The sequence below is a fragment of the Nematostella vectensis genome, chromosome 3 (genome assembly GCF_932526225.1).
Source record: "Nematostella vectensis chromosome 3, jaNemVect1.1, whole genome shotgun sequence".
Classification (NCBI taxonomy): Eukaryota; Metazoa; Cnidaria; class Anthozoa; order Actiniaria; family Edwardsiidae; genus Nematostella; species Nematostella vectensis.
In genome coordinates this window covers 11420899-11445865 of record NC_064036.1, presented here as the reverse complement: position 1 = coordinate 11445865, position 24967 = coordinate 11420899, and the positions used below count along the sequence as shown (strand labels likewise).

General features: G+C 41.6%; 2 protein-coding genes and 1 long non-coding RNA gene across 3 annotated transcripts in view; 1 reads left to right on the top strand and 2 right to left on the bottom strand.

The window, feature by feature from the left end:
- Positions 1-9289: 9289 nt before the first annotated feature.
- On the bottom strand, positions 9290-19817 carry LOC5519984 (gamma-aminobutyric acid receptor subunit beta-2). Its single transcript, XM_001639796.3, has 9 exons — positions 19555-19817; positions 16668-16741; positions 15034-15104; positions 13367-13584; positions 12683-12765; positions 12394-12528; positions 11829-12043; positions 10728-10886; positions 9290-10399 (listed from the first exon to the last, which is right to left on the bottom strand). Exons 1-9 carry the CDS (start codon positions 19617-19619, stop codon positions 10175-10177), a joined length of 1245 nt encoding a protein of 414 aa, XP_001639846.2. The 5' UTR covers positions 19620-19817; the 3' UTR covers positions 9290-10174.
- The window catches only part of LOC125561266, a 14894-nt gene continuing 4369 nt past the window's right edge, over positions 14443-24967 (top strand). The window contains exon 1 of the long non-coding RNA XR_007307299.1: positions 14443-14582. This is a non-coding gene — a long non-coding RNA (uncharacterized LOC125561266). The remainder of the gene's footprint in view (positions 14583-24967) is intronic.
- The window catches only part of LOC5520066 (endothelin-converting enzyme homolog), a 17018-nt gene continuing 12944 nt past the window's right edge, over positions 20894-24967 (bottom strand). Inside the window, exons 17-19 of the mRNA XM_048725200.1 lie at positions 23393-23488; positions 22027-22103; positions 20894-21872 (exon numbers count right to left, since the gene is read on the bottom strand). Coding sequence (XP_048581157.1) covers positions 21773-21872; positions 22027-22103; positions 23393-23488 — 273 coding nt within the window. The 3' untranslated portion in view covers positions 20894-21772. The remainder of the gene's footprint in view (positions 21873-22026; positions 22104-23392; positions 23489-24967) is intronic.

The following is a 24967-nucleotide window of genomic DNA, read 5'->3' as shown; positions in this document are numbered from 1 at the left end:
CACAACAGCTATTCTTTTTTTTTTTCAATTACAGAACATTTTCAATTGTAGAACATTTTGCAGTCTGGTATGAATAAAAGGTTATCTTAACTCATAAAAAAACATTTTTTTTAGGAAAATAACTGGGGGTATAAGCAGATTTTTGTAGAAAATTTAAACTGCAAATATGTCATATAATAAATGTATTAGTTGGTTTATACCCCGTGAATGCCAGCCCAGCGAAATACAGAGAAAAGGGCCTCTGCTAGCAGGGTGCTTGGTTTACTGCAGTCTGATCATATAAGGAGGGCCAGGGGGACTAGTAACAATTGAAAGCTCTCCTCACAGATAATGCCTCTTGTCTGGCAATGGAACATTCACAGGGGTTGATGGCAGGAATAGTGTTGTTATTTGCTTAACATCATAAAACAGGGATAGATAAAAAGCTGTTTGGTTGTAAATTGTTTCTCAACATTACGAAAAGTTGTAGGGGAGAACAATCTGGTATATTCATTACACAATGGTACTTTATTCTCATTTAAATGTTGTATGTCATAAGCTTTGCTTGACGAAGAACTTTCCAGCTTTTTTAGTGAATTTTAAGCAACATTAGTACATTTTTCCACTGAATGGGAAGTTTGATTTGGCAGTTTTCCATGCAACTTACACACTCAATGACCCCAAGGATCATATGGCCACCAAGCTGGGTATCACCTGGGAGCCAGTATGTCCATCTCAACCACAAAAAGCATTGGTCCTAGGGAAGAGAGGCCAAAACAGTACTCATACCTGGAATAAAATGTGATACTGAACATTTAATTGAACTGTAGACCGTGATATAGCTAAACTTTACCAACCAATACACAAGAACCTGGGTCAGAGAAACATAGCTAACAGTAACAACAATAAAAGTTAATAAAAGAGTTTTATTATCCCAACAATAATAGTTATAACATCTAAACATTAATTACAAAAATGACATGAATTACTGTATAAGTAACTAGCTTCAACCGAAGTTGAATATACATATCAGTAATCTTTTTTTTTCCTATTCAATAAGTAAGTACTAATAGCTTAGTAGAGGGAGTTAGAAGCTGCGTTCGCCCAAATTTCCGAATCTTCGTTTCACAAGATAAGCTGGTCAATATCTTTGGCGACCTTAGAGGTTTTATTAAGTCAGAGATTTTAATAATAATAACGATACAGACAATTTGTGACATTGCTTACTACAACAGTACCTCGGCTGGTTCCGGAAATCTCACCCGCTGTTCACTTCAAAATCTGATACCGACAGGTGAGGCAAAAAGTCCATAGCCGTAGTAGCTAGTCAGTAATGAAGTTATAATGAAGGTAAACTATTTTCAGAGTGATCTCATAGGAACTGTTAAGCTGTTCTTGATTATTTTCTTTACGAAACAATGTCTTCATGCTTGTTTTCGCGCCATGTTGCTGTCATTCTTCTCATTGATAGCAGAAAATCCGGAAAATGTTCAGCGAATCGGTAGCAGATTGCCTTTTGAATACTTTCAAGGCGTTTCTTAGTTAAATTACATAGGAAATATTAATTCGTTATGTTTTAATTTGCTTTTTATCGTAAAATCCGCCATGCTCGATTTCGCTAGTTGCGCTTTGACAACTGCGCATAAGTGACATTTTTTGATCCTGTCATACATAACACTCAGGAAGAAAAAAAATTATTATCGAAGTGTGATTTGTGCATTGTCTGTTGTAATACACGGTCACTTTAAATGCGTTGTCACTAAACAAGCGTAGTCTCTGTTAGCGCGTAGTCTCTGTTAGCGCGAAGTCTCTGTTAGCGCGTAGTATCTGTTTATGCGTAGTCTCTGTTAGCGCCTAGTCTCTGTTAGCGCGTAGTCTCTGCTATTGCGTTATCTCTTTTAGTGCGTTGTCTCTGTTAGTACGTTAGTCTCTGCTAGTGCGTAGTCTCTGTTAGTACGTTAGTCTCTGCTAGTTCGTAGTCTCTGTTAGTGCGTAGTCCTTGTAGTGCGTAGTCTCTGTTAGCGCGTAATCTCTTTTAGTGCGTAGTCTCTATTAGCGCGTAGTCTCTGCTAGCGAGTAGTCTCTGTTAGTGCGTAGTATCTGTTAGTGCGTAGTCTCTGTTAGCGCGTAGTCTCTGTTAGCGCGTAGTCTCTATTAGCGCGTAGTCTCTGCTAGCGCGAAGTCTCTGTTAGTGCGTAGTCTCTGTTAGCGCGTAGTCTCTGTTAGCGCGTAGTCTCTGTTAGCGCATAGTCTCTGTTAGCGCGTAGTCTCTGTTATTGCGTAGTCTCTGCTAGTGCGTAGTCTCTGTTAGTGCGTAGTCTCTGTTAGCACGTAGTCTCTGTTAGCGCGTAGTCCCTGTTAGCGCATAGTCTCTGTTAGCGCATAGTCTCTGTTATTGCGTAGTCTCTGCTAGTGCGTAGTCTCTGTAAGAGCGAAGTCCTTGTAGCGCGTAGTCTCTGTTAGCGCATAGTCTCTGTTGAATGCGTAGTCTCTCTGTGAGTAGACTCTGTTAGCGTGAAGTCTCTGCTGGTGCGTAGTCTCAGTTAGTGCGCAATCTCTGCTAGAGCGTAGTCTCTGTTAGCGCGTAATCTCTGTTAGCGCGAAGTCTCTGTTAGCGCCTGGTCTCTGTTTATGCGTAGTCTCTGTTAGCGCCTAGTCTCTGTTAGTGCGTAGTCTCTGTTAGCAAGTAGTCTCTGTTAGCGAGTAGTCTCTGTTAGCAAGTAGTCTCTTTTAGCGAGTAGTCTCTGTTAGCGCGTAGTCTCTGCTAGTGCGTAGTCTCTGTTAGTGCGTAGTCTCTGTTAGCGCGTAGTCTCTGATAATGCGCAGTCTCTGTTTGTACGTAGTATCTGTTAGTGCCAAGTCTCTGCTAGTGCTTAGTCTCTGTTAGTGCGTAGTCTCTGCTATTGCGTTATCTCTTTTAGTGCGTTGTCTCTGTTAGTACGTTAGTCTCTACTAGTGCGTAGTCTCTGTTAGTACGTTAGTCTCTGCTTGTTCGTAGTCTCTGTTAGTGCGTAGTCCTTGTAGTGCGTAGTCTCTGTTAGCGCGTAATCTCTTTTAGTGCGTAGTCTCTATTAGCGCGTAGTCTCTGCTAGCGAGTAGTCTCTGTTAGTACGTAGTATCTGTTAGTGCGTAGTCTCAGTTAGCGCGTAGTCTCTGCTAGCGCGAAGTCTCTATTAGTGCGTTGTCTCTGCTAGTGCGTAGTCTCTGTTAGTGCGTAGTTTCTGTTAGCGCGTAGTCTCTGTTAGCGCGTAGTCTCTGTTAGCGCGTAGTCTCTGTTAGTGCGTAGTCTCTGTTAGCGAGTAGTCTCTGTTAGCGCAAAGTCTCTGTTAGCGCGTAGTCTCTGTTAACGCGTAGTCTCTGTTAGCGCGTAGTCTCTGTTAGTGCGTAGTCTCTGCTAGTGCGTAGTCTCTGTTAGCGCGAAGTCTCTGCTATTGCGTAATCTCTTTTAGTGCGTATTCTCTGTTAGTACGTTTGTCTCTGCTAGTGCGTAGTCTCTGTTAGTGCGTAGTCTCTGTTAGTGCGTAGTCTCTTTTAGCTCGTAGTCACTGTTAGTGCGTAAGCTCTGCTATTGCGTTATCTCTTTTAGTGCGTAGTCTCTGTTAGTACGTTAGTCTCTGCTAGTGCGTAGTCTCTGTTAGTACGTTAGTCTCTGCTAGTTCGTAGTCTCTGTTAGTGCGTAGTCCTTGTAGTGCGTAGTCTCTGTTAGCGCGTAATCTCTTTTAGTGCGTAGCTCTATTAGCGCGTAGTCTCTGCTAGCGAGTAGTCTCTGTTAGTGCGTAGTATCTGTTAGTGCGTAGTCTCTGTTAGTGCGTAGTCTCTGTTAGCGCGTAGTCTCTGTTAGCGCGTAGTCTCTGTTAGCGCATAGTCTCTGTTAGCGCGTAGTCTCTGTTATTGCGTAGTCTCTGCTAGTGCGTAGTCTCTGTTAGTGCGTAGTCTCTGTTAGCACGTAGTCTCTGTTAGCGCGTAGTCCCTGTTAGCGCATAGTCTCTGTTAGCGCATAGTCTCTGTTATTGCGTAGTCTCTGCTAGTGCGTAGTCTCTGTAAGAGCGAAGTCCTTGTAGCGCGTAGTCTCTGTTAGCGCATAGTCTCTGTTGAATGCGTAGTCTCTCTGTGAGTAGACTCTGTTAGCGTGAAGTCTCTGCTGGTGCGTAGTCTCAGTTAGTGCGCAATCTCTGCTAGAGCGTAGTCTCTGTTAGCGCGTAATCTCTGTTAGCGCGAAGTCTCTGTTAGCGCCTGGTCTCTGTTTATGCGTAGTCTCTGTTAGCGCCTAGTCTCTGTTAGTGCGTAGTCTCTGTTAGCAAGTAGTCTCTGTTAGCGAGTAGTCTCTGTTAGCAAGTAGTCTCTTTTAGCGAGTAGTCTCTGTTAGCAAGTAGTCTCTGTTAGCTGGAAGTCTCTGTTAGCGCGTAGTCTCTGCTAGTGCGTAGTCTCTGTTAGTGCGTAGTCTCTGTTAGCGCGTAGTCTCTGATAATGCGCAGTCTCTGTTTGTACGTAGTATCTGTTAGTGCCAAGTCTCTGCTAGTGCTTAGTCTCTGTTAGTGCGTAGTCTCTGCTATTGCGTTATCTCTTTTAGTGCGTTGTCTCTGTTAGTACGTTAGTCTCTACTAGTGCGTAGTCTCTGTTAGTACGTTAGTCTCTGCTAGTTCGTAGTCTCTGTTAGTGCGTAGTCCTTGTAGTGCGTAGTCTCTGTTAGCGCGTAATCTCTTTTAGTGCGTAGTCTCTATTAGCGCGTAGTCTCTGCTAGCGAGTAGTCTCTGTTAGTACGTAGTATCTGTTAGTGCGTAGTCTCAGTTAGCGCGCAGTCTCTGTTAGCGCGTAGACTCTATTAGCGCGTAGTCTCTGCTAGCGCGAAGTCTCTATTAGTGCGTTGTCTCTGCTAGTGCGTAGTCTCTGTTAGTGCGTAGTTTCTGTTAGCGAGTAGTCTCTGTTAGCGCGTAGTCTCTGTTAGCGCGTAGTCTCTGTTAGTGCGTAGTCTCTGTTAGCGAGTAGTCTCTGTTAGCGCAAAGTCTCTGTTAACGCGTAGTCTCTGTTAGCGCGTAGTCTCTGTTAGTGCGTAGTCTCTGCTAGTGCGTAGTCTCTGTTAGCGCGAAGTCTCTGTTAACGCGTAGTCTCTGTTAGCGCGTAGTCTCTGTTAGTGCGTAGTCTCTGCTAGTGCGTAGTCTCTGTTAGCGCGTAGTCTCTGTTAATGCGTAGTCTCTGTTAATGCGTAGTCTCTGCTAGTGCGTTAGTCTCTGCTAGCGCGTAGTCTATGTTAGTGCGTAGTCTCTGTTAGCGAGTAGTCTCTGTTAGCGCGAAGTCTCTGTTAACGCGTAGTCTCTGTTAGCGCGTAGTCTCTGTTAGTGCGTAGTCTCTGCTAGTGCGTAGTCTCTGTTAGCGCGTAGTCTCTGTTAGTGCGTAGTCTCTGCTAGAGCGTAGTCTCTGTTAATGCGTAGTCTCTGTTAGCGCGTAGTCTCTGTTAGTGCGTAGTCTCTGCTAGCGCATAGTCTCTGTTAGCGCATAGTCTCTGTTATTGCCTAGTCTCTGCTAGTGCGTAGTCTCTGTAAGAGCGAAGTCCTTGTAGTGCGTAGTCTCTGTTAGTGCGTAGTCTCTGTTAGCGCGTAGTCTCTGTTAGCGCGTAGTCTCTGTTAGTGCGTAGTCTCTGTTAGCGCGTAGTCTTTGTTAGTGCGTAGTCTCTGCTAGTGCGTATTCTCTGTTAGCGCGTAGTCTCTGTTAGAGCGTAGTCTCTGCTAGTGTGTAGTCTCTGTTAGCGCGTAGTCTCTGCTAGTGCGTAGTCTCTGTTAATACGTAGTCTCTGTTAGCGCGTAGTCTCTGTTAGTGCGTAGTCTCTGTTAGTGCGTAGTCTCTGCTAGTGCGTAGTCTCTGTTAGTGCGTAGTCTCTGCTAGCGCGTAGTCTCTGTTAGTGCGTAGTCTCTGTTAGCGCGTAGTCTCTGTTAGCGCATAGTCTCTGTTAGCGCATAGTCTCTGTTATTGCGTAGTCTTTGCTAGTGCGTAGTCTCTGTAAGAGCGAAGTCCTTGTAGTGCGTAGTCTCTGTTAGTGCGTAGTCTCTGCTAGTGCGTAGTCTCTGTTAGTGCGTAGTCTCTGCTAGCGCGTAGTCTCTGTTAGTGCGTAGTCTCTGTTAGCGCGTAGTCTCTGTTAGCGCATAGTCTCTGTTAGCGCATAGTCTCTGTTATTGCGTAGTCTTTGCTAGTGCGTAGTCTCTGTAAGAGCGAAGTCCTTGTAGTGCGTAGTCTCTGTTAGTGCGTAGTCTCTGTTAGCGCGTAGTCTCTGTTAGCGCGTAGTCTCTGTTAGTGCGTAGTCTCTGTTAGCGCGTAGTCTCTGTTAGTGCGTAGTCTCTGTTAGCGAGTAGTCTCTGTTAGCGCGAAGTCTCTGTTAACGCGTAGCCTCTGTTAGCGCGTAGTCTCTTTTAGTGCGTAGTCTCTGCTAGTGCGTAGTCTCTGTTAGCGCGTAGTCTCTGTTATTGCGTAGTCTCTGCTAGTGCGTAGTCTCTGTTAGTGCGTAGTCTCTGTTAGCGCGTAGTCTCTGTTAGTGCGTAGTCTCTGTTAGTGCGTAGTCTCTGCTAGTGCGTAGTCTTTGTTAGTGCGTAGTCCCTGCTAGCGCGTAGTCTCTGTTAGTGCGTAGTCTCTGTTAGCGCGTAGTCTCTGTTGGCGCATAGTCTCTGTTAGCGAATAGTCTCTGTTATTGCGTAGTCTCTGCTAGTGCGTAGTCTCTGTAAGAGCGTAGTCCTTGTAGTGCGTAGTCTCTGTTAGTGCGTAGTCTCTGTTAGCGCGTAGTCTCTGTTAGCGCGTAGTCTCTGTTAGTTCGTAGTCTCTGTTAGCGCGTAGTCTCTGTTAGTGCGTAGTCTCTGTTAGTGCGTAGTCTCTATTAGTGCGAAGTCCTTGTAGTGCGTAGTCTCTGCTAGTGTGTAGTCTTTGTTAGCGCGTAGTCTCTGCTAGTGTGTAGTCTCTGTTAGCGCATAGTCTCTGTTAGTGCGTAATCTCTGTTAGCGCGTAGTCTCTGTTAGCGCGTAGTCTCTGTTAGCGCGTAGTCTCTATTAGTGCGTAGTCTCTGTTAGTGCGTAGTCTCTGTTAGCGCCTTGTCTCTGTTAGTGCGTAGTCTCTGTTAGCGCGTAGTCTTTTTTAGTGCGTAGTCTTTGCTTGCGCGCATTCTCTGTAATTGCGTAGTCTCTGTTAGCGCCTTGTCTCTGTTAGTGCGTAGTCTCTGTTAGCGCGTAGTCTTTTTTAGTGCGTAGTCTTTGCTTGCGCGCATTCTCTGTAATTGCGTAGTCTCTGTTAGCGCGTAGTCTCTGTTAGCGCCTTGTCTCTGTTAGTGCGTAGTCTCTGTTAGCGCGTAGTCTTTTTTAGTGCGTAGTCTTTGCTTGCGCGCATTCTCTGTAATTGCGTAGTCTCTGTTAGCGCGTAGTCTCTGTTAGCGCGTAGTCTTTTTTAGCGCGTAGTCTCTGTTAGTGCAGTCTCCGTTAGCGGGCAGTCTCCGTTAGCGGGTAGTCTCTGCTAGCGCGTAGTCTCTGCTAGTGCGTAGTCCTTGTAGTGCGTAGTCTCTGCTAGTGCGTAGTCTCTGTTAGTGCGTAGTCTCTGTTAGCGCGTAGTCTCTGTTAGCGCGTAGTCACTGTTAGCGCGTAGTCTCTGTTATTGCGTAGTCTCTGTTAGCGAGTAGTCTCTGTAAGAGCGAAGTCCTTGTAGTGCGTAGTCTCTGTTAGTGCGTAGTCTCTGTTAGCGCGTAGTCTCTGTTAGCGCGTAGTCTCTGTTAGTGCGTAGTCTCTGTTAGCGCGTAGTCTCTGTTAGTGTGTAGTCTCTGTTAGTGCGTAGTCTCTATTAGTGCGAAGTCCTTGTAGTGCGTAGTCTCTGCTAGTGTGTAGTCTTTGTTAGCGCGTAGTCTCTGTTAGCGCGTAGTCTCTGTTTGTGCGTAGTCTCTGTTAGCGCGTAGTCTCTGTTAGTGCGTAGTCTCTATTAGTGCGAAGTCTCTGTTTGTGCGTAGTCTCTGCTAGTGTGTAGTCTCTGTTAGCGCATAGTCTCTGTTAGTGCGTAATCTCTGTTAGCGCGTAGTCTTTGTTAGTACGTAGGCGCTGTTAGTGCTTAGTTTCTGTTAGCGAGTAGTGTTAGCGCGTAGTCTCTGTTAGCGCGTAGTCTCTGTTAGCGCGTAGTCTCTATTAGTGCGTAGTCTCTGTTAGTGCGTAGTCTCTGTTAGCGCCTTGTCTCTGTTAGTGCGTAGTCTCTGTTAGCACGTAGTCTTTTTTAGTGCGTAGTCTTTGCTTGCGCGCATTCTCTGTAATTGCGTAGTCTCTGTTAGCGCCTTGTCTCTGTTAGTGCGTAGTCTCTGTTAGCGCGTAGTCTTTTTTAGTGCGTAGTCTTTGCTTGCGCGCATTCTCTGTAATTGCGTAGTCTCTGTTAGCGCGTAGTCTTTGTTAGCGCGTAGTCTCTGTTAGCGCCTTGTCTCTGTTAGTGCGTAGTCTCTGTTAGCGCGTAGTCTTTTTTAGTGCGTAGTCTTTGCTTGCGCGCATTCTCTGTAATTGCGTAGTCTCTGTTAGCGCGTAGTCTCTGTTAGCGCGTAGTCTTTGTTAGCGCGTAGTCTCTGTTAGTGCAGTCTCCGTTAGCGGGCAGTCTCCGTTAGCGGGTAGTCTCTGCTAGCGCGTAGTCTCTGCTAGTGCGTAGTCCTTGTAGTGCGTAGTCTCTGTTAGTGCGTAGTCTCCGTTAGCGCGTAGTCTCTGTTAGCGCGTAGTCTCTGTTAGCGCGTAGTCTCTGTTAGCGCGTAGTCTCTGCTAGTGCGTAGTCTCTGTTAGTGCGTAGTCTCTGTTAGCGCGTAGTCTCTGTTAGCGCGTAGTCACTGTTAGCGCGTAGTCTCTGTTAGTGCGTAGTCTCTGTTAGCGAGTAGTCTGTGTTAGCGCGAAGTCTCTGTTAACGCGTAGTCTCTGTTTGCACGTAGTCTCTGTTAGTGCGTAGTCTCTGTTAGCGCGTAGTCTCTGTTAATGCGTAGTTTCTGTTAGCGCGTAGTCTCTGCTAGTGGGTAGTCTCTGTTAGTGCGTAGTCTCTGCTATTGCGTAATCTCTTTTAGTGCGTATTCTCTGTTAGTACGTTTGTCTCTGCTAGTGCGTAGTCTCTGTTAGTGCGTAGTCTCTGTTAGTGCGTAGTCTCTTTTAGCTCGTAGTCACTGTTAGTGCGTAAGCTCTGTTTTGTTTAAGAGTTTCTGTTAGCGCGTATATATTGCTCCGCGGCGCTGGTAGATTGTAGTATTGAGCTAATGTAGTTTGACGCTAATGAAGGATTATTGTATTGATAATGATAATGATGTTAATGCTGTAGTAAAACTCACATTTCATTTGGTGTATATATTATTTTCCATTTATTGCGTTTTGTGTTTGCATTTTCTTTAGTGTTGGAGGATTATTTTTATCCCCGAGAAAATTTTTTTAATATTATTGACATGCTTTGCTATCATTGGCAGCCCTTGACACTACCAATACAAACGCATTCCAGAGTTTTTATGAGCTGGTCAAAATTTGGCTGTTTTTGTACTACTTGATAGATTGATTCTACTTTTTCGTAATCAAACATGCATTTAATCAGACACTATTTTCTATCAAAAGGAGTAGCCTTAATAACATGCGTAGAAATACCTTTATACATTTGATACATGTTATGAAAGCTACTTGATATCTTGAAAAAAATACAGCCTTATTCATTTCGTATAATAATATTTAAGTCTAAAAGGAACAATTAAATTTCCTTTGGCTCTATCCCTTTTACAGACACAACTGTCTTGTGACAGCCGAAGAGACATAAATGCATGTGCGCACGCATGTGCGTGCGCTATCATTCCCTATTGACAGATCGTCAAATTTCATCCTTTTTCCATATGATACCTTAGACTGCGCATCCACCCCTCCCCTTCCCCAATCCTGCGTACGCGCTTGAAGTGTACTGTAGATAGAATCCAAAGTGCCCCCTTACTACTGGGGGACTGGGGGTGAGTTTGCTCCACATGTGTCATCCAATGGTCTTACGCGCGCGCACCCCCTGAGCGGTCTTTAATTCTTTAAATATTGAAGAATCCTCAAATACCTAACTTTTCCATATTATACCTATGTCCCCTTAATCAATAACCCCCCTAGCAAACCCTGGCTACGCGCATGTGTGTTATCAAATGGCACTGCTCTACCTGGATGTTTTCCCGTAGCCACTAATGTAAACTACTCATAGAAGAGTTTTAGAAGACCTTTAGTGTATTCCCCCAGTAGGTAACGTTGAATATGAGGAAACCAAGGGGGAAAACCACCAGCGAGTACTCGTCCATGGCAAGGATAAATCTTTCGGTGTACACAAAGGAGCGAATGCTACCACGAATGATGCTCACGTTTCCCTTGCGGTACGAGGCCAGTTCTTTGGAGGGAAGACCGAGATCTGCTTCGAGCAGCAAGCCGTTTTCTTTTTCCTGTAATATAGTGTAGAAAAATAAGACTAACGGAAAGGGAAAAGAACAGAAAAAAAGGAAAGAAAAGAAATGAAGGAAAACTCCCATGCTATCGAGCATATTGCATCGCACCTTCAGTCTTTAAGTTTGCAGTAGTTAGAAAAAAGAGCGTAAAGTATTGTGTGATAACAAGAGTATGGCAGATACCGTTTTGTCGGTAACTTATGTCGAAGAGCTCTACCGGATGATTAGATATACCCTTGGAGCCTCGGCGGGTTCGTGGATGCTAGTGCTTCGCGATGGAATGCATCTCACGGCCTTATCCTACCTAGACAATCAACATTCGTACCTTTGTTTCTAAGAGTTTCTTGTCTTTCTTTCCGGAATGTCGTTGGTACTTTTTCATCCGGTAAGCCAGAAGAAGGACAAATGAATACTCAATCAGAGAACAGAACACAAAGAGAAAACACCCTATCAGGTATTCGTCTATCCGCTTCACGTAGTTCACCTGAAAGTATACAAAGGGCGAGACTGGGGGACATTACCCTAGGACTGTGAGATAACTTTCGATAAGGCCACACTTTTGTCTACAATCGGCGAATTGAGTGTTGATAATTTATTCAGTTGAAAACGCTTTCCATGTGTTCACGTCATATTTCTAGTATAACTCCTTCGTACCTTACCCCCCCCCCCTCTCTTTCCTAGGAATCCCTTCCCCCCCTTTCAATGTTGTAGTCTGTCACCTGCAACCATAGTCCTCAACATTTAATAGGGGGGGGGGGGGGATTTTTTGTATTTTCATTTTAAAAAAATAGCATATTGAGCATATTTCTGATTTAAAAATTATTTTATCAACCATTAAATTCGCCGATTGTAGGGGAGGGATGTGCATAGATAATTTGCAGACAAAAAAAAGGATTGATTTAGCAAAGTTCGTATTAAGGTGACGCACGCTCCCTTCGCCTATCCCTAATCCCATCAGAGATACCTCAAAAGTAAAAAAAAAAAAACAATCTAAAAAGTATTTCATTTTCATAAGACTCATTTTTTGAGCTGAAGGTGAAAAATGTCCGTAAATTGCTCCTCCGAAAATGTTGAATTGTTATAAAAGTGTTTTAAACACAAAAAAGATCCGGAAACTTTCATGGGAAACACGTGGACTAGAATTACCAGCGCTAGAGACTAGCCCAGGTTTCGATTGATAACCCAGACGGTAGGACGCGACATTCGTCGATCGCTCATCGAGTCTTAGGATTCAGTCGAATGAGCAATAAACCTCGGATACTAAGTATATTATCGCTTGGTTTAACTAACACTTCCATCCATACTGGCCTGTTCCCGGCACATGGACAGGTTGGGATCCGAACCGCTTGAACCCCTCTGGACAGGCTTCTGCACACCAAAAGGGTTAGGAAAGCGTCCCCCGGTTCCTTCGCACCAATAAGCTTACCTTAGCAACAGTGTTGCTGAGCATGTTAAGCACCGTGACAATAGTAAGAACTGACGTGACGCCTAGCGTGATGCGAGCTGGCGGTTTGTCACGCGGTAGGACGAATCCTATCCAGGATATGACGACGATAATGGCGGATGGCGCGTACACATGGTAAATAAAGTAGCTGTAGGTCCGCTCAAACGCAAACGTCGCTTTTACTCCGGACCAGTTGCCTGGGAAACAAAGGACACACATTCTATGAAATTGTTATTTTTATCAAACTAGATCCAGTCATGTATAGTCTAGCGGGATTGGCTCATTGCTCGGGTTGTTACTGTGCAGAATTGCCAAGAATCTTCAAATTCCCTTTCCTGGCTACGAACCTGCCGAACCTCCCTAAGTCAAGTAAGACGTTTCTGTTTGTTTATTACGTAAGGGCGGTTCAAGTCAAGTATCACAGTGCGATTTGCGCTACCAACAGTTTCAGGAAAGTAAGCCAATAAGGATGCCGAAAAAGCACTATACTAGTCCGGTAAAATCGAGACAAGTTCAAAGTTCGATAAAGATATCAAATGATAGTTACCGACAACATATACGTTGTAAGTGGTTGATAAGGCGACCTCTTTGAGGTTGTACTGCGGTAAAATCTTTAGTCTTTCTGGGATTGTATTCATTCCTAACTCCCACACGAAAGTGATGTGGCGGTCGCTGTACCCATCTGGAGAGAGAAAGAGAGAGAGGCATATTGATGATTTGTACCGTCCGTTCCGTACTTTTGAAGCGCGCTGAAATTTCTATTCACAGAAGACTAATCTATCCTATAAATCTCGTAGAATAAGAATGATGAAAATTAATCCAACACTAGTACTTACAGCTTTCAAATACAACTGGGCAGTACTGAGTATCCATGGGAAAATCTCTTAACTCCATGTCGCAGTACAGCCTGACAGAAACCCTGTAGACAGAGACCAAGAGCAATCTTATAGTTTATAGCCTCACCCTTATGCATTCTCCGTCCGTCTGTCTGTCTGTCCGTCCGTCCGTCCGTCCGTCCGTCCGTCCGTCCGTCCGTCCGTCTGTCCGCCCGTCCGTCTGTCCGTCCGTCCGTCCGTCCGTCCGTCCGTCTGTCTGTCTGTCTGTCTGTCTGTCTGTCTGTCTGTCTGTCCGTCAGTCCGTCCGTCCGTCCGTCCGTCCGTCCGTCCGTCCGTCCGTCCGTCCGTCCGTCCGTCCGTCCGTCTGTCCGTCTGTCCGTCTGTCCGTCTGTCTGTCTGTCTGTCTGTCAGTCTGTCAGTCTGTCAGTCTGTCAGTCTGTCTGTCTGTCTGTCTGTCTGTCTGTCTGTCTGTCTGTCTGTCTGTCTGTCTGTCTGTCTGTCTGTCTGTCTGTCTGTCTGTCTGTCTGTCTGTCTGTCTGTCTGTCTGTCTGTCTGTCTGTCTGTCTGTCTGTCTGTCTGTCTGTCTGTCTGTCTGTTCATGACACGCTGTGACGTCATCTATGCATTAGAGGACGGACTCACGCGAAAATGAGATTTATTTTAACAAATTTAAAAATAGCTCACCTTGCGTTGTACTGCACCCTTCCTCCAGGGGACAGCATGATCATCTTGTTATCTGTCGTCACTGTGTGGAACTTTGCGTCCTTGGCGTTCACGAAGTAGGAGTCGGGAAGCCAGATTTTGTCCATCACGTGATTACTAAGAAAAACGGTTTCGTTTGTTTTGTGGTCCAGTCTTTGGTCGTACCATTCTTGTCTCAAAAACATGTCCATAGAGAAGTCCTGAAGTATGAGAGAGACGAAAAAAGGCGGGTAAAGCGAAGCAGCGAGAGAGGGGAGGGTGCTGAAGCTGGGCCAATACCCAATCCCATCTTTAGTTACCCTGGGTACCAGAGGCTCCAAGCTTCGCGGCGAAAACGTTTTGATGAGCGAAGCGAAAAAGAGCTCGTTCTTGCCCCGAAGCTCGGAGCCTCTGGTACCCAGGGTAATTGCATACGAGTTTTCGTGTCCACACCACAGGCTTCCCAGTCGGTTGATTTGTATTTTTATTACATGCAGATCAGCGGTCTTTTTAGCGCATGCGCGAGTTTTAAATAGTCGATGCGATTTTTCGTGTCCACACGCACCACAGGTTTCCCAGTCGGCTGATTTGTATTTTATTTTATGCTGATCTGTGTTTTTTTAGCGCATGCGCGAGTTTCATATAGTACATTTTTCGTGTCCACACAGGCTTCCCAGTCGGCTGATTTGTATATTGATTTCATATCAATCAGCGGTGTTTTAGCCCAAGCGCGAGTTTCATATAGTGGATGCAATTTTTCGTGTCCACACCACAGGCTTCCCAGTCGGCTGATTTGTATTTTGATTTCATGCTGATCAGCGGTCTTTTTCGAGAACCCCTGTACTGAAACATGTTCGTCCCGTCCTCCGAGCATTCACTTTCTATTAGAAACTTCTAGTCTTTAATTAGAAAAGGATAGTGCCAAAAATGCCTTTTTCTTGTTTATTTTTTATTCTCGTAATCTTATCAGTTCAAATGGCGGAAAATAAAGAAATCAAAAATAGAATCCGACCTATGGTGTTGGTGGGATGTTTTGGTGGGCTACCTGTGCTGGTCAACGTTCTTCCCAGTTTATCACGGCCAAATATTATATTCAAGATGGCCACTTTTGCTAGGACGCGGGAAAAATTAACTTTGCATAAAAAAAGACAAAGGCTCGCTCCAGACAAACAAAGCCTGCATTGAAAATGGAATAACTAGCAGAATATCTAGGTGAAAGGTATGGATCTTACTTGAGAAATTTTACAGTCATAAACTTATAGATCTACCCGCAATCCTGGATCATATGTTTTACATCACTGACGTAACATTTATTTGGATTTATTTTACTGATGGGGGTTTGGGGGGGGGGGGGGGGGGGTGGTTGGAATGGTGATGAGCAGATTTTATAGACTTTTGGTAAGGATTTACTAATAGGAAAGGGGTGGATGTGAACACTACAAATCTTTCGGATTAAAGACAAACACTGGTTATCTCTATTGGCAAAACTCTAATAGCAAAGCAAAGAATGCAGAACAATGGACAAACCTCAAATAAATCCAGTAAGTATGGACTTAGAAAAAGCAATGGACTTGAAAGCTATGACACAACGAGTTTGAAACTGGACTACTGGAAACTGATTCTATGTCACCAGACATCCATTTTCTTCAAAAATACAAAATACTCTTTACCATGTCAATGACATTAATGGTGTCAATGGAGAGCAGAGTAAATCCAACAGTTACCACAACAGGGTGACCATCTAGAGATCAGAAAAAGACATATGATTAAAATCACAGCTGTCAACTTCATATGTAATATGTAAGGTGAACCCTCTACATAGGTTTAGTGTGCGCAAATTTTTCGTACACATCACAAGTCTTGGCACCACAGGCAATCAAACTCATTTCCAAATTTGAAAACATTCATTCTCTGATTGTCCTTCATCACTGAAACCTGCTATAAGGATAGGCTCTTAACTATTAATAAAATTTACTTCCTGTAAGCTACTGGCATAAACTTCTTGATATGTTTTCTTTTATAAGGCCACCCATAATCTAGTGCATCTTAGCCCATCTGTTGTTCCCATCGTGTGTACATGCGCATCTGCGACGCAAGCCTCTGTCACTAGTTCTCCTATTTTTGTAACCAAGAGAAGCAAAACTGCAACCTACCAGAAATCATTTTTTATTAGATTAACTAGAATATGGAACTTATTTGCATATAGAATGGACCTGTTTAACAATACTCTCGCTTCTTTCAAATCTGAACTATATTTAACTACTATTTTTGTGCGCTTAGAACCAATTACAATCCGGACAATCCTCACGCTTTCAAAATAATATGCCATAAATGTAACCAAACAAGACTGCTAGACGTCCCAATATTGTGCTGCATGTAATTAATTTTTTCATAAGTATCTTTCTTTGCGTGTGTATTATTGTAACTGGGCCTGCAGTAATTGGCCGATAGTTGTCACAGTGCCCCTGTCATGTGTGAATTCATAATCCTCTTATCCATGTTTAATGGCAAAGCTAATAAAATAGAAAAAAATAACTCTCCCGCATTAGGTGGTAGTCTCAAGATTTTGGACCCCTTCTCCTTCTCTCCCGCGTTGAGAACCAGATCTCCTACTTTTAGCAATTGTTTTTGCTTCTGAAAAGTTATTCTATAGAAAGCCAACATTTTGCCTATTTTCTCTTTAAATATTCCTTGTGCACAGTGCAATTTATTTAACACCCTCCTGAGATCTATAAATACATTTGTGTGCAAGAGCTTTCAATACAGCAAATGCCTGCAAGGGTATACCCCAAGAACTAATATACCCCACCCCTCACCCAAAAGATTTCAAAGCCTTGAGAGGTTGGCAGGCATGTTATATAGTCAATCGATTAAATTTTCTTTTGTCTTTCACTATGGCATGTCTCTACAGTGTTTTAATAACTGTGTTCCATACTGCTTTTGGTTAAACAAAGTTTTCTCATTTTTTAATCATGCAGCTCTTAATACTTATATTTGTTGTAACGCTGAATGACATTAATCAAGACCTCTGCTATGCTTTCATTTAGTCACTAATACTGATTTTATATATTTTATTATAAATTGCTCGCAGGGTTAAATATATTTTTTGTTCAAAAAATAGCAAAATAAAATAGCAGAAAACATGATCAAGGATTTTTTAAGGTGGCGAATATTATGATCGATTTTTATGGATCTCCTGGATCAGCCACCCAGCTGGAATAACAGCTGGTCGCACCAAGCATATTTAATGTGGACAATTTCTCCTATCTCCAGTAACTTAAATCTGTCATGAAAAGTCTCTTACCTTCGTAGTGAGGGCGAACTCGTCTGTCATAACCTGAAAAAAGGTCGTTTAGGACGTCTGTGACGGTCTTCTTTCTAGATGATGAAAAGAAAGCGCGGAAGGTAGTTCTAGTCAAGACAACTGAAGTAAATCAAAATGTAGACTGTATATACTGCATTTCTAGGGTATGCAGTCACTACAGAGGCCACCAAGACAAAGTTGAAGAAATTAAAAATATATTTTCTAACCATAACCATTCTCGTTGTTTTTCTGTTTGTTTGCAAATTCTCTCGGTAAATTAATTGAAAATTAACTCAAAATACGCTTTTTTTCTCAGTTAGGTTTATGTAACTACTACACGATACCTCTAAAAATCAACACAAAAAGAAATAAAATGCTTTGCATAATCACACTAAAAATATAATGAGTTCCTCTAGAGCGCGCATCGCAAGTATGATCTGCGTAGACTTCCATTTGGCATATTTTTTCAGTTCTAGTTACAGCCTTTATGTAAGCGTAGTCTTAGCCAATATGTTTCTTAATTATCTGGTTGATACAAGACAAAAGATTGATTAAAATTTGCAATAAAATATTGTCTCTTTTTTTACTGTTGAGATCCTTATCATGTTCACATTTTTTAATTCTCGCATTTAAAGTCATTTTCTCGACAGCTTCATAAATTAATAGATAATATGAATTTTCTCCCGCAGTCTTGAAAAATCTTTCATGTTCCATTGGCGTGACGCGTTTTTCAACGTTTATTCTCAACTCTTAATGCTAGCCGAAGGGTGTGTGCTAAACAATAGTCTCGAATAATTCCATTTTGCATTGTTCGCGCCTAGCGGTTATATTAAAGTAGTCCAGTGCTTGCAATCCGTTTTCATTATAAGTTGAATAGCGCCGACTTCATCACTGTTGATCTCGTCTTCTGCGGGCGGTAAATAGTATCCCTTCTAATGCTTCCCTCCAAAAACTCTCAAGATTTATCATTTCATATTTGAATGGCATCGTAACATTCCTATTGTTTTCAAGTAATTGTACTTCGTTTATTTAGAGGTGTATTTTAAGAGACGCCGCCGCTGTCAAAATATGACCGATTGGAGCTAATTTCTCTCTCGATTATCAAATGCTCCTAATAAAAGTTTTTGTTGGTTTAAGGATTGTTTAAAATAATGACACATCTCGTTTGCAGCATAGAGGGATGAACACAAATTTTATGTCTTCTGTAAGTTTCTCTTAGCCCGAAGCCATTTTTTAAATCGTTTTCTTATAAACAATTATAAACTTATAAACAATTTTATATGGTATTAAAATTAGGAATTCTGATTTAATGGCAGTTACTTCTCTTGAAAATGAAAAGTTATTCGTAGCTTTCCGTTAGTTTTTAATCTTTATCCATATAGCAATCTCCAAGTTTTGCTGTGATATGAACACACTCCTTTTTTTTATAAAAACGTCTAATTTTCAGTTGAGGCTGGGCCGTTCTTATTTTTGGGACATTTTAAGGCTGAATATGTTCTTAAAGATGTTTTTAAATTTTATAAAGAATATAATACCCAATGAACTATTAGGAAGAGAATTACACTAATGATCAATAGCAATAATAAGGTTGTTACTATGAGCATGATTCTGCATTTTAGAACGCATCAGGACTAAAAAAAAAATTTTCCGCTACCTCAGCCTCGGCATGAGGCAAAATTTGGTGTAATCTCAGTCTGGACGGAAGGGACTATTTCATTCTTATAAACCTTGAGAGTCTCAAATATTGGTAGAAATAATGACTAATTTGCATGACTGCCGCCTCATTTCGCCTTCTGCCAGACCTCTAGTTGTGAGTGGATAACTATAATTAGTTTTTGAGAAAAATAATGATTTTGAACAGTTTGGTTGTTTTATTTTCGTCGTTTGTTTATACTCCTCATTCATTCGAATAATTGCGTATTAGTTGTTTTCCGTTCTATTCAATGCAAATCTTCTACACTCTTAATCCTTTAGATGATGAATACTTTAACACTCTTTTGCGATTTTTTATTTAAATAAAATACCGAAATGCGTGACAATATTGTAAAGACAATCTTGAGTTTGCTGCAATTATAGGTATGTAAAAACAAACGACCATTTCTTGTTTTCACTACTGAAAGTACGCGGGATTTTAATAGATTCCATTTACTCCCAATGAAAGTAAACACACCACAATTTATTTCTTTACTGCTTTAACCATGTCCTAGATGTGACTAGGCGTCAAGCTTAAACCTCTTTATATGGTTTTACAAAAACCACTATTTTTGTGCAGTACTTAGAGAACACTCGAACTAATAGCTTTTCCATTTTCACCGCGATAATCTTGTGTGATCCTTTCTGATGTGAACAATGACAACATCACACTGTTGTCTGGTGACCGGTCGCTTCAAATCTTTCCTAAATTGCGCTTCTTTTCAAACAAATAATGGAATATGCGTCGTGGTAGGATCTTATTGTGGCGGCGAGTTTACCAAATACCCCTGAACATCATCGTGTTTATTTTTATTCGATCTAGACTTCTTTCTAGCATATGGTGTCACTGTAAATCCTTTTTTATGCGAGAAAAGACAGCAATAACACCTATAGGCGAGAATAAAATTGCCTTTTTCACTGAATTGGCGCACAAAATGCTTAACACCTTATTTTACCGACTGACAGTTTCTTTGTTAAATTGTGTGACCAAAGGAACATTATGATCCTGGATGAATTAATACAAGTGAAAATAAGGAAAATCAGCAAGTGCTTCGTGGGTTATACACTGACTCCATTAGTGGTGTACTTATTTCATAATACAAGACATAGCGAAAGCTCAAGCCTCGAGTCTAATATATCAAGCAATATTAAGATAATGCGAAGATATATAGGAAAGAGGAATCTTTTTACATACCTTGCCTGGGAATCGTAAATGCGGTGTTGGATAAGACACCCTAGTAATATGATAGATAATCTCATTTCCTGTATTCTAGGCTAAGAACTGAAGCGATTCAAAACAACCTCTGCTATGTACACTAACTTCAGATCAAATAGCGATAACAGAAACGAGATTTATACCCTAGTCTATTACAACACGTCACGTGACTAGCGCATTTTAGAGAATTCGAGAATTAGCCTGAGGTGTTATCCACAGGGTCATCAGAAGGAGTTTACCTAAACAATAACCAAAATGACCTAGATATAGGCATGCACCAGCCGTGAGTGGTTCTTTTGGAGAGGCGGGGAGATCTCATTGGCGAACGCACACGGTCTCTGTCACAAACAAAAAGGAAGCTGTCATGGAGTGCGTGTTAAGACATACTACGAGACATTTCCGACGCTTTGTCGGTTCACTATTTCTGAAGAGACTTTAGAGATGTGAAGTCTTTCACCGGTCACTTACTTCTGACACATGAAGTGCTTTACATACTCAAACCACCATTAATGGTCGAGAACGCTTTAGCCTTTGTCACAATATTTTTTTCTGACATCTGTCAATGTGCTTTATATTAAATAATATTGCAACAGTTCCATTCTTGTTAAAGTGGCAGGGGCGGATTCAGGATTTCTCAAAGGGGGGGGGGGGGGGGGGGGCACTCCGATAGAGAGAAGGGGTGGTATATCTGTAGGTAAATCTGCGACATTCAGCTTAAATTCGTTGTTTTTTTTTTTTTTTGTCTGAAGGAGACTGGGGGTGGGGCGCCCCCCTGAGTCTGCCATTGGATATAATAAGCAACGTGTATAGAGGGGAAATCCATTGAATGCATGGATGTGCTATTTGTGAATACCAGTAATCTGCTCCAAATCTTCAAGAATTGACAAGGCAATCCATAATAAACCGAAAACTAGTCGCTTAACCAGCTCATTATTTTACCGATTTAGTTACGGCGTCATGTCTGTAAAAACTAGACACTAAAACGACCCGTCTTAATTTGCAAGAAACGGTCTCGTGGTAGGAGAATAAAAAACATGTACGTCTACAAATGATTAATCACATTCAATGTCAGTGTTTTTCCGGGTCTTTCAAGCATATGCCCTCTCAATTTGCTACCTGTTTTCTGTTTTTATATTTGATTTAGTCTAAGCTCTTCATTTATCCTTAATTTGCCACAAGTGGTCGCGGTAGCTCTTAGAATCCATTTTGTACATTCCCTGAGCCGTTGTAGATAATTCTTTAGCTGTCATGGTTCCCTCGAAGAGCGCCATACCACAAGTGATGTACCGTCTATTTTTATTAACGCTCATCAATGATATAACTTGTTTAATTGTTTTTATTTTTCAAGTAAAACACATGCAAACAGTAAATTAGATATACTATGTTTTATTGATACAAGATATCTTTTTAGTTTGTCTTTACCTACATTTCTTCACGATGTAAATTTACATTTGAATTTTCTTTCATAGAGTATATTTGAACAGGTACAAGAATGGTATGGTTATAATCGTATAACTACGTTTTCTCAGTTAGATTGGGAACACGAGATTGTTGGGGCATTAGCCTTGTACGTTAAACGGGAAGTTTCACAAGTTGTTTTATATGGGCGCTCTTTTTGTTTGAGACAAAATCAACATTTATATCCAAATAGCGGCAATATTCTAAGAGTTTTTATTACAACCCCGTGTTGAAATTAAAATCAAAATCCATCTAAATTCCTTTAAATGATAAAAAAAATTAATTGGAAGAAACTCACCTTAAGTAAAATAAATTTGTTTTGGCGCACAATTACTCGTGTATTATTTTATTTTTTAATTTAATTTGACTAATGATTTTTATTATAGCCATGTATTTGGTGTTTATTTTTTTCTACGCAGTATTTTGTTAGTACGAATCTTTTACTTGGAAGTTTATGTAAAGGCAATATTTAAGTATCGTTGAGTTATGGGGCCCCATGTTTGAGTTTTCTACTAATAATGATCGGTTAGGGAAGCAACTCTGATTGATGGAGGAAGACCCTCAAATCATCCTTAAATATTTCCGTACCTGTTGTGTGACTTTTATTTAACCGTATGGTGAACACTCTTACTTATATTTTTCGACGAACGTATGTATTTATAATATTTTTATTTTATGCGATATAAATAGCTAGCCATTAGCGGATGAGTTCCCTACTGCTCTCTTCTAGGACCTCTTGTCACCATAATTCGCATTTTTTCTTGGGGTTCATTCGCGATCCAACTGGACAGTTATAGGCTGATGAAAAGTCGTAGGAGTTTGCCATTTCCATCAAAACTCTGAAAAGGAAAATATTATTAATTCAAAAGCCATTCAGAATAAGGGAGATCGTTGAATTATTTTATTGAATTATTAGAAGGCATATTATAAATGCAGGTTGTAATTAGAATATTTCGACGTATGCGATATTAGAAGTTTGAGATATCGTACTACCTCCAGTAGTCAAGAGTGTGTGTTCCGAGCTCGATCTTTTTCCGTGCTGTCTGAGGTCGAATGGAACCACAATCCACCTACAAAACATGTAAATACGCAAAATAAACACTTTTTTCTTTTTCATTTATGATCAAAGAAATACTAAAATTAATGATGCATCGATATAGTAAGGCTCTTTCTTCAGGCTTTTTGGTCTCGATTATTTAATATAATTATTTATTATTATTAATCGTGGTGATAAAGTATGAAGATTCAAGTCTTCTTGCTCCGAAAAAGAGCTCGAAACTTCTGCAAAACCACCGTCTTTTCAGACAGGCGCTAAATATTTTGAGAATCTTCAACCTAGTTTTGCTTTATTTTCTGTTTTTTTTTTACGCCTACGCAGACCACCTGGTTTTTTTTTTCAGCTTGTTTAGGCTAATGTAATGCCTTTCTGCGAAACCGCTCTCTTTTCAGACAGGAGCAAAATATTAAAGCTTCAAAGCATTGTTGCATTATATATCTTACACCACCACGCCTCCGCAGACCATCTATTTTTTTATACAGCTTTCTTGTAGTCTTTTTAGTTATAAAACAATGGCAAACGTCAAGATCTCAGGGATTCGGGGCGTTGATCCTGGATTCAGAGATTGCAAAGATGATGACGGAAAGTGTTTAAGACACAAATCTCACTCTCATCTGAAATTATACGAGTGCGGGAAAACCTTGCCTTCCGCAAATCCAAATCCCTATAATGCTCGATTTTCCTCGCTTCGTTTGCCGAAAATGCAAATCTTTTACCAGAGGCACAAAATTGAATAAGCTAAAGCGTCAACAAGCTTCATATAAACAGGTGGAAGACATTTTGTCTTCAGTTTAGAGTACATCATATGAAGACAATGGTAGAAAATATTTTCATGTCACCACAATAAGGCTATATATTTAAAAGCAGTATTAGTTTTTTTGTCTTGTAGTGTGACTTAATGCTTGTTCGGACGTTGAAAACCCTTTTAAGACTAATCAGATTAAAGGGGTTACATCATGAGTTTTATTTGGGCCACAGTTTAATCATCAGCCCTTCATTACAGCAGAGAAAACAAGCCTGAAGGATCCTACATTAATCTTCGTGGAAATGGAAATAACCATTCAGGATTTAGAAACTGCATACATTCAATTCGGATTCATTTAGGATTCAGAAACTTCATACATTCGATTCGGATTGAGAGTTTCACTAAAAGACGTCTCCTGGAGGGGAAAACTGGACGCGTAACTGATGATGTTGCCCCTTTCTCGCGCTTTTTTTAGATTTTACATCTAGTTGTTTATCTTTGAGATGTATTTGCAACTCTAATGTGCCGCTTACACGCGTCTATAGCGTGAACATTACCTGAGCTGCACTGATAAAGAAAAGCTGGTCATTAGTGTAGTTCAGTCCTGGGAGGAGCGGCTCCTCGCCGTGCTGTTTCACCCAGGTCTTGTAGGCCTGAAATGAAATAGTAGAACACACTGACCCAACACAAACAACAACAGCAACAGCAGCAGCAGCAACAACAACAACAATACAAACTGGAACAACAAAACCACCAACAACACAAACAGGAACAACAACAAGAGCGGCAGCAGCAATAAAAACAACAAAAGAAAAACTGTAACAGCAAAATAAAGAACAACAAAAACACCACCAACGACAAGCACCACTACCAGCAAAATAAAGAACAACGAAAACACCACCAACGACAAGCACCGCTACCAGCGAAATAAAGAACAACAAAAACACCACCAACGACAAGCACCACTACCAGCAAAATAAAGAACAACGAAAACACCACCAACGACAAGCACCACTACCAGCGAAATAAAGAACAACGAAAACACCACCAACGACAAGCACCACTACCAGCGAAATAAAGAACAACGAAAACACCACCAACGACAAGCACCACTACCAGCAAAATAAAGAACAACGAAAACACCACCAACGACAAGCACCACTACCAGCGAAATAAAGAACAACGAAAACACCACCAACGACAAGCACCGCTACCAGCAAAATAAAGAACAACGAAAACACCACCAACGACAAGCACCACTACCAGCAAAATAAAGAACAACGAAAACACCACCAACGACAAGCACCACTACCAGCAAAATAAAGAACAACGAAAACACCACCAACGACAAGCACCACTACCAGCAAAATAAAGAACAACGAAAACACCACCAACGACAAGCACCACTACCAGCAAAATAAAGAACAACGAAAACACCACCAACGACAAGCACCACTACCAGCAAAATAAAGAACAACGAAAACACCACCAACGACAAGCACCACTACCAGCAAAATAAAGAACAACGAAAACACCACCAACGACAAGCACCACTACCAGCAAAATAAAGAACAACGAAAACACCACCAACGACAAGCACCACTACCAGCAAAATAAAGAACAACGAAAACACCACCAACGACAAGCACCACTACCAGCAAAATAAAGAACAACGAAAACACCACCAACGACAAGCACCACTACCAGCGAAATAAAGAACAACGAAAACACCACCAACGACAAGCACCACTACCAGCAAAATAAAGAACAACGAAAACAACACCAACGACAAGCACCGCTACCAGCAAAATAAAGAACAACGAAAACACCACCAACGACAAGCACCACTACCAGCGAAATAAAGAACAACGAAAACACCACCAACGACAAGCACTACTACCAGCAAAATAAAGAACAACGAAAACACCACCAACGACAAGCACCACTACCAGCAAAATAAAGAACAACGAAAACACCACCAACGACAAGCACCACTACCAGCAAAATAAAGAACAACGAAAACACCACCAACGACAAGCACCACTACCAGCAAAATAAAGAACAACGAAAACACCACCAACGACAAGCACCACTACCAGCAAAATAAAGAACAAAGAAAACACCACGAACGA